Below are 9,363 nucleotides of genomic sequence, written 5' to 3'. Positions count from 1 at the left end.
GCGATCCAGAGTGTTGGGGATGAGTAGGGGATGGGAGGGAAGCCCCCTGACAGAAAGAATGTCCAGATTATGGGAGGAGGGCAGATGCTTTAGTGGGAAACAGAGGGAGATTTCATGACTCAGGATGTTCTTTTGAACCAGAAAGACTGGAGCCTTGAAGGTCAGTACAGTACGGGGTTGGGGGAAATAAGGGGTTGGTGTTTGTGAGCACTTAGAGAAATACAAGAGACTGGTATTCCTCGTGGTGGAATTGAAAGTGTCGAGGAACCTGTGATCCAATCCAGTCTCTAACACTGACTGGCGGGTGTCTGGGCCAGGCTCTGTAAAAAACAAGGGGCTTCGATGAGCTAATCTCCAGTTTCCCTTTCTACTTGACATCCATGATCCTCATCCAGCCCTGTCCTTTTATAGAGCAGGAAACTGAGGCCCCAGTAGAAGAGAAAGCTTCCTCAAGGTTATGCAGCTAGTCTGAGGGATGGTATTACATGAAATGAACACCAGCATGCTGGCATTTGTTCTGCCAACCTCAGAGTGGGAGTCAATGAGGTCTCTGCCATCCTAGCAAACCTTCCAGCTCAAAGGCCACCTCATCTGGGAAGTTTTTCCTGATTCTCACTGATTTTCTAACCAGAACCTGGGCTGTCCTCCTCATGGGATCATGGGATTGACACCTGGTCCCATTTGCTCTTTCCTTTAGCTGTGAATACTTATCTCCTCTCTCTTAGCCCTTTATGGCACTCATTGCACTTCTTGGTCACTCAGTGCCTTAATCATCCAGCATGTGGTTCAGTCAGGACAGTAATCGGCAACGTTCCCACACCAGTAGCCCCTTGCTTCTTTACTATGCTCTATGCCAGCTTCTACTCTCAGGTTTGCTTGTGAGCTCCTCAAGGGCAAGGACTCTTGTTTTTCAGTCTTGGTATCCCTCCCAGTTTGGTGCATAAAGCCAAAGAGATTAGGGGATGAAAGATGAAAGAGATCTTATAGGAGATGTGAGTGAAAGGACTCAGCAACTGACTGGAAATGAGAGACAAGGGAGAGGGGAGAATTGAGGTTAACCATAAGGCTTTGAACCAGGTGAATTTTGGCATTGCAGAGGTATTCAGCAAACATTCTTCTGTTGTTCTTCAGTCATTTCAATCTTGGCAGAGATATTGCAGTGGTTTGCCATTTCCTTCTCTAGCTCATTTTACAGATGAGGAAACTGAGGCAAACAGGGTTAAATGACTCTCCCAGGGTCACACAGCTAGTAAGGCTAGATTTGAATTCAAGTCCTCCTGACTCTGGGCTTGGCCCTCTACCCACTTCACCACCTAGTTGTCCTCAATAAGCATTTATTGAGTTCTAATTTACAGTGGAAAGGGCAGGGGATTTAGAGTCAGATGGTCTAGGTTTGAGTTTAGGCACCACTTGTTCCTGGTTCTGTGAATTTGGGAAAGTCATTTAAACTCAGTTTTGCTCATCTGAAAAACAGGGATAATAATTTCATTGATCAGTCAACAATCATTTACATTCTCTCATTATGCCAGGCACTGTGCATATAGCGAATAAAAAAAAAGACAAAAAGAGTCCCTGCTCTCAAGGAATGTAAATTCCAGACAAAGAATGACAGAGCTGGGAGGCTTCTTAGAACACAGAAAATCAGAGATAGGGGAGACAAGAGGTAAATAACTGGATAGATAGATACACATATAGACAAATACATATATATGCAGGTGTGTGAATATGTATGTGTGTGTATATACATATACACACATACATACATATAGATGTATATGGGGAGAGAGAGAGAGAGAATAGAGTGGATGGAAAGCACTCAGAGGGGAAGGCATTAGTAGCTGAGGGCCAGGAAAGAACTCCTGGGGAAGGTGGGATTTGATTTGAGTCTTGAAGGCCTCAGGTAACCCAGGTGGTGGAATTGAGAGGCCAGGGCATCCCAGGCATGGGAGGCAGCCATGGAGACAGTCACAGATACAGAAGATGGAGTGTCCTGTTCTGGGAACTACAATAAGATCAGCATAGCTGGATTGTAGAGTGTGTGGAGCGGAGCAAGGTGTAAGAATGGAAAGGTAGGAAGGAATCAGGTTGTAAAGAACTTTAAAGCTAAAAAGATTTTTCTGTTTGATCCTGGAGCTAATTGTGGAGGGAATGATGTCAGATTTACCTTTTGGTTACTGGAATGGTAACAGAGACTTGGTTAAGGCAGGGAGATCAGTTGGAAGGCTATTGCAGCAGCCCAAGGGAGAGGGGCCTGAATGAGGGGAGTGGCCACGTGAGTGAAGAGAAGGTTTTATATACTAGAGATAGTGCAAAGGGAGAAAAAACAAGAGTTAGCGGTGGATTGGACATGTAGGGTGAGTGTGAGAGAGGAGTGGAGGATGCCACCTAGCCAGTGAGCCTGGGGCACTCAGAGGATGCCCCCAAAGAAGTGGACACATTCTTGTTACTGTTATTATTGTCATACCAAGAGGAGGAAAACTTGTGTCCTCATTGTATTCTGGGAACTTCCTCGAGGGCATAGAAGATGAATTCAGGGAGGTGATTATAAGAAAGAAAGTTTTCAGTATTATTGACTAGGATTTGGATCTGGGAGGGACTTCATTAGAACATAGAATGTAAGAACTGAAAAAAAAGATGTAGACCAATGAACATTAATGTTTCAAGGAACCATAGAATATAGAAGGTCAGGGAGAATTGGCAGCTTAGAACAAAGCCCATCAAGACCAGAAAGGAATTTAGAACATAGAATGTCAGAGCCAGAAGGGCCCTTGGAACACAGGATGTCAGAGCTGGAAGGGCCCTCAGAACACAGGATGTCAGAGCTGGGAGGGGCCTTAGAACACAGGATGTGAGGGCAGCTAGGTGGCGCAGTGAATAGAGCATCAGCCCTGGCTGGAGTCAGGAGGACCTGAGTTCAAATCCGAATCAGACACTTGACACACTTACTAGCCATGTGACTTTGGGCAAGTCACTTAACCCCAATTGCCCTCCAAAAAGCAAAAAAGAAAAAAAAATAATACAGAATGTGAGAGCTGGGAGGGCCCTTAGAACACAGGATGTCAGAGCTGGGAGGGCCCTTAGAACACAGGAGGTCAGAACTGGGAGGGCCTTAGAACACAGAATGTGAGAGCTGGGAAGGCCTTTAGAACACAGAATGTCAAAGCTGGGAGGGCTCTTAGAACACAGGATGTCAGAGCTGGGAGGGCTCTTAGAACACAGAATGGCAGAGCTGGAAGGGCCCTTAGAACGGAATGTGAGAGTTAGGAGGAATGTTAGAACATAGAATGTCAGAACTGTCAGAGTTGGGAGGGTCCTTAGAGTAGAGAGTGTCCTAGCTGAGGGGAACTTTAGAGATCATCTTGTCCAACTCCCTCATTTTATAAATTAGGAAGCTGAGGTACCAAGAATAGCAACACAAATGTAATTATACTAATGTCTTCCATCTGTTGTTTCATTTAGTTTTTCGGAATTTTCTGGGCTGTCAATAATTCTGAGATTGCTGTGTCATGATCTACCCTCTAGGCCCATCCCTTAATTCCTTGGATATTTCAGTGAGTTTCCAACTTTTCCTCTCAGTTGCCCTCTCTTAGGAGCCGTCCTGTTTCCTGAAGTTGCCTCTTGTTTATTGCTTCTGGATTTTTGGAGATTTTCCATTTTCTGCACATTGACCATTTTCTTTATGATTCTCTCCTAATCTTTAATTTTTATAGCATATTTTAATTCTAGCTTGAGTTCTGCTCTTGATTTAAAAAGCCTTTCCTTTTATTTGTTCTTGTGAGTTTCTTTCCATTTGTAGCTCTTGCTGCATTTCTTTAAGCAAGTTGCTGACCGGTTGAAGGCCGAGGGCCATGGTGGCGAGCAGAATGTTGGCCTGAGCTCAAGCTACCTCTGACCCTGTGACCGTCAGCAAATCCCTCACCTCTCTGAGCCCTAGCAGCTGGCTGCCTAAGATTCAATTAAAGGCAGGCTGCCAGGGCCTGGCACATAGGAGGGGTTTAATTCTGCCACTCAGTCAAAAAGCATTTATTAAGCACTTACTGTGTGCCAACTCTTATGCTAATAGCTCAAATATAAAGAAAGGTAAAACTGGCTTCTAGCTTTAAGGAACTCACAATTCAATTAGGGGGAAACAGCAGGCAAATGACTACGTCTGTATGAGATCGGCAGAGGGTAGATGGAAGATACTAGGAACAAGTGAGGTGGGCAAGGGGGGTTTGGAAAGGCCTTTTCCAGAAAGTGAGAATTTAGCTGAGACTCAAAGGAAGCCAGGGAGGCATTCCAGGCCTGGGGTAGTGGGGATGGGTGGGCAGTGGCAGGGTGTGGTGTGGTGTACCAGGAACAAGAAGGCCAGTGGGTCATAGGTAGGTGAAAAGAAGAAAACTGGGAGAAGATTGGAAAGGTAGGAAGAAGGAACGTCTGCTTGCTTGATCTGGCAACAGAAGGAATTTCCACACTGGGAATTTTCATGTCAGCAACATTGCAGGGATTTGACCTTGAAATATCTATGGTAGGGACTAGAACCTGGGTTGCTTCAGCCCTGTCCAGAGTTGGCCAGTGAACGGGGCCATACCCCTTATTTATGGACTTGGGTGGGTGTCCAGGGATGGAGCATATGTGTACATAAAAGCACTTGTGGGAGGCCCTGCCTGTAGGCAGGATGGATGGTTGTCCCCGTGTGGTAGGAGGCAGCATGGCGGACCACAAAGGCCATTGGCTCTGGAGTTAGGGCTTGGTTTTGTTGTTCAGTCAAGTTGGACTCTCCATGACCACATCTGGGGCTTTCTTGGCAAAGATACTGGAGTGGTTTGTCATCTCCCTATCCAGCTCATTGTATAGGGTTATTGTGAGGGTCAAATGAGAGAATATGTATAAGGTGCTTAGCACAGTGCCCGGGGCATAGTGGGTGACTTCCTTCCTCCCTCCTCCCCTCCTTCCTTCCTTCCTTCCTCCCCTCCTCCCTCCCTCCCTCCCTCCCTCCCTCCCTCCCTCCCTCCCTCCCTTTGTCCTTCCCTCCCTCCCTTCCTTCTTCCCTCTCTCCTTCCTTCCCTCTCTATGAAGCATAACTGATACATAGCTTTTATGTTTCATTGCATTGGATGGTTCTCCCTCTGGTTAAATCATGGGAGAAAACGAGCAAATCACACAGGGTGAGCATAACTAGATGGGTTGTGATCTGCAACAGTCAGTCACCCAACAAACATTTATTAAGCACCTAGTGTGTGCAAGGCACTGTGCTCAGCATCATTTGGGGAGAATTTCCTGATCAGTGACACCCCAGATTTATTGAAGTGTTTTGAGTTTTAAGGCTTAACTAAATGCTTTTTTCACAACCCCTGGGTATAGTGGATGGAACACTAGACTTGGGAAGGTCCGAGTTCAAATCCTACCTCAGATACTTATTAGTTGTGTGATGCCAGACAAGGCCTCAGTTCCTCATCTGTATAACAAGGGGTTCGTATTGGATGGCCATTAAGGTTCCTTCTAACTCTAGATCCAGGATTTTAACTTATGATCCCTTGTGAGGAGGGCAGGGGAAATTATCATTAACCCCATTTTATAGATGGAGAAACTAAGGCTCAGAGAAGTGAATGATCAATCAATGAGAGGCATATTAAGCACCTACTATGTGTAGGTCCCTGGGAAGATAAATGCAAAGAATGAAGCGGTGCCCTGTCACAGCTGAGAAATGCTGACCGTGTGGCAGGGTGGGAGGCTCCAGGACTCTGCCCCGTCCCCACTCCTCACCTTGCGTCACCACCTTGCCAAAGACCGGCAGACTGTCCAGAGTCGAGCAGTTCCACCGCCGGTTCCGGAACTGGTACTGACACTCCTCTATGGCCAGCTGCGCCCCACGCCGCACCGAGTCCATCACCTCCAGGTTCCTCTTGCACATCTGCACCTGTCTCTGGATAAGCCCCTTCAGCTTCTCGCAGGTCTCCTCATCAGAGATGCTGCCCACCGAGGACAGCTTGGCCAGGTACCTGGGGGAGGACAGGAGGGACCGCAGGCCCGTGAGGCCGCAGCCCCGCTCTCTGCCCAATCCCAGAAGCCCAGAGCTGGAAGCATCCCACCCCTCCCTCAATAGGGGCCGCACCAGAAGATAACCAGCGAGGGGAACTTCCTAGCCCTCAAGGGCATCCATTGCTGCCAGTCTAGATGGTCAGGAAGCTTTTCCTCTCTGAATTACATTAGTCTAGAATCTATATTGTCTATACTAGAAGGGATCACAGAGGGCATCTGGTCAATGCCTGAGAGGCAGCAAGATGAAGTGGACGAGGCATTCAATTTTGAGTCAGGAAAAATGGGTTCAAATTCTGCCCAGAATCTTGTTAGCTATATGATCCCTGTTTCTTCATCTAGAGCAGGGGTGGGGAAGCTGTGGCCTCAAGGCCCCATGTGGCCCTCTAGGTCCTCCGGTCCTTAGCCTTTTGACCTAGTCCAAGTTTTACAGAACAAATCCTTTTATTAAGGGGGTTTGTTCTGTGAAGCTTGGATTCAGTCAGAGGGCTGCACTTGAGGACCTAGAGGGCCATATGGGGCCTTGAGGCTGCAGCTTCCCCACACCTGATTTCAAGGCAGCTAGGTGGTATATTAGTTAGAGTGCTGGACTTAGAATCAGGAAGATCTGAGTTCAAAATCTGCCCCAGACACCTACTTAGCTCTGTGACCCTGGACAAACCACTTAACCTCTGCCTGCCTCAGTTTCCTCATCTGTACAATGGGGATAATAATAGCAGCTACCTCACAGGTTTATTGTGAGGATCAAAGGAATTAATATTTGTGAAGCACTTTGTGAACCTTCAAGGGCTGTATAGCTTATCAGTTGTAATAATTTTGTCATTCACTCGTTTTGGTCACATCCAACTCTCTGTGACCCTTTCTGGGGTTTTCTTGGTAGAGATAGTGGAGTGATTTGCGATTTCTTTCCCCATTTTACAGATAGGGAAACTGAGGCAAACAGGTTAAGTGACCTGCCCAGGGTCACACAGCTAGTAAGTATCTGAGGCCAGATTTCAACTCAAGAAGATGAGCCTTCCTGACTCCAGGCCTAGCTCTCTATCTACTGTGCCATGTAGCTGCCCATTAGTAATAACAACTAACATTTATATAGCACCTACCACGTGCTAGTTATTGTGATAATCACTTTATAGTTATTATTTTTTTTGATCCTCACAACAACCCTGGGAGATGGGTATTACTGCTGTCTTCATTTTACAGATGAGGACACTGAGGTTGGCAGAGGTTGTGACTTGCCCAAGGTCATACAACTAGCAAGTGTCTGAGGCTGGATTTGAACTCAGGTCTTCCTGACTCCAGGCTTGTCTATGCCTGTTCCCTGCCTCTCATTATTATTAATCTGCATGAGTAGTGGACTCCTCTCCAGGGTTTCCCCCAGCTCTGATGCCATGGTCCTCTGAAGCCCTTCTTTAGGGCCCTGGCTGGAAGATTTCTAGTAGTGGGGATCCCATCTCTTCTGGAGGCAGCCCATTCTACCCGGAGAGTTTTCATCTAAGAAGTTATTTTTGTTGAACTGAAATCTGTTTTCTTGGAACCTCCACCTTCTCTTCCCTGTTCTGCATGCTGGGATCTCCTCCAGGTCCAGTGGAGACGAGGACCTGGGTTTGAATCCCAGCTCTGCTGTGCACTGCCCCAGTGACCCTGCACAAACTGAGTCCCCTCTTCAGACCGTGGCTTCCCCAGCTCCATGAGGTGCTAGGGCTTCTTTCTAGGGGGTTCTGGGCCCTGCTAGGAGCTCCAAGTTAGACTCTCAGGAGCTGTCCTGCCTTGGGGACTAGGCCCGTGCCAAGCTCTCTCCTGGCTTGGCAGCTGCTCTTTCCTCCCTTCCCTGCTGGACGCTCAGGGAGCCATGGGGGTGGGGAGGGTGGCGATGCTCTCTGCTGTGTCAATGTGCCCTGTCTTCCTGCCCAGAAAACACCCTGGCCAAGCACTACTAGGAAAAATCTGAGGTCCCTTGGAGTTAGCCAAAGCTAGCAGCCAGCATGGGGCTCCTGCCAGCTGTCACCCCTCACCACAGGGCTCCCTTGACACTGTCAGCCCCTCCTCATGGCCACCTCCCTCTCCAGGCCACACTTGGCCCACCTCTCCGGGTTACCCAACACTCCCACCATGCTGGACTTTGTGGTGCCCTGGAGTGCAGAAGCTGCGATAAAAACAGCTTACACCTCCGTGATGCTTTAAGGTTTGTGAGGGTCGGCCAGCCCTCACAACAATTCAATTTAGTAAACGTTTATGAAGCGTCTACTGTATGCCAAGCACTGGGCTTAATACTGGGGATACAAAAAGAGTCCAAAGAACCCTGGGGGTTGCTGAAGCGTGACATAGTGGAAAGAACAGTGTACTAGGAATTAAGAAGGCCCTGGGTTCAAATTCTGGTCCCATCGCCAACTTCTCATATGACCCATGGCAAGCCACTCTGAACCTCTGTTTCCTCCTCTAGAAAATGAGGAGTGGGGTTGGACTGGATGAGCTGAAGAGCCCCTTCTGGCACTAATAGTCTCTGACCCCAAATGCCAGCGTCAGTCTTGAACCCCAATTGTCTGACTTCAAGTCTTTCTGCTCTCCCGGGTACCTTCATCAACAATTACGTGAGCACCATTACTTGGTTGACTGTCTTCCTGTAGTCCTGCTCTCAAGGCCTTCTGCTAACTCCCCATCCCCCATCCCCTGAAGAGAGAAGCCTGGACCACATGGGTCTCAGCCCCACCACGGGGTGGAAGAGTGAGAAGGTCTTGGGAGGAGAATAACATAGACCTTCCTGAGCTGTGGCTCCTCATCCTCCTTCCCACAGGCATCTTTCTCTAGATTTACATAGAGTCCCAGGGTTCTCAGTGCTGCGATCTCCCTTAGGATGTAGACCATAGAACGCCATTTCCCCAGGCAGGAAGGACCCCTTTGGGGAAGCCAATGCCCCAAAGCCCCTGGGACTGTAGAATCTCAGAGCTGAAAGGGATCTGGGGTGGGCGACATCTTGTCCAAACCATTCCCTGAAAAGAAAGCCCTGTACAACTTCTTGACTAGTAGTTATCTAGTCCCTGTCTGAAGACCTTGAGTGTTAGGAAACTCACCTCCAGAAGGGATCCTTCTAGTTTTGGACAGCTCAGAATTTAAGAGATGACGGAATGACTGGTCGGGGCTAGAGGGGAGGAGAATATGTCACAGAAACAGATAGCTTGAGAGACAGAGAGGGAAGAAAAGAGGAAAAGGGGGAACTTGCATGAAGAAGAGATTTGTTTCTCTAATGATCACATCAGCCCTTCCACCCATCCATCTACCCATCTTCCCTCCCACCTCTCCATCCATCCATCCATCCATCCATCCATCCATCCATCCATCCATCCATCC

At 48.0% G+C, this 9,363-nt stretch overlaps 1 protein-coding gene across 1 annotated transcript in view; it reads right to left on the bottom strand.

Annotated features, from left to right (window-relative positions):
- The window catches only part of WNT4 (Wnt family member 4), a 49,094-nt gene that overhangs the window by 13,135 nt on the left and 26,596 nt on the right, over nucleotides 1-9,363 (bottom strand). Inside the window, exon 2 of the mRNA XM_069079129.1 lies at nucleotides 5,746-5,981. Coding sequence (XP_068935230.1) covers nucleotides 5,746-5,981 — 236 coding nt within the window. The remainder of the gene's footprint in view (nucleotides 1-5,745; nucleotides 5,982-9,363) is intronic.

The sequence above is a fragment of the Petaurus breviceps genome, unplaced genomic scaffold (assembly GCF_028583685.1).
Source record: "Petaurus breviceps papuanus isolate PSGF00001 unplaced genomic scaffold, PetGlider_PUasm1.0 91041, whole genome shotgun sequence".
Lineage (NCBI taxonomy): Eukaryota > Metazoa > Chordata > Mammalia > Diprotodontia > Petauridae > Petaurus > Petaurus breviceps.
The sequence above is the reverse complement of the archived record's forward strand: the minus strand, read 5'-3'. Positions and strand labels throughout refer to the sequence as shown.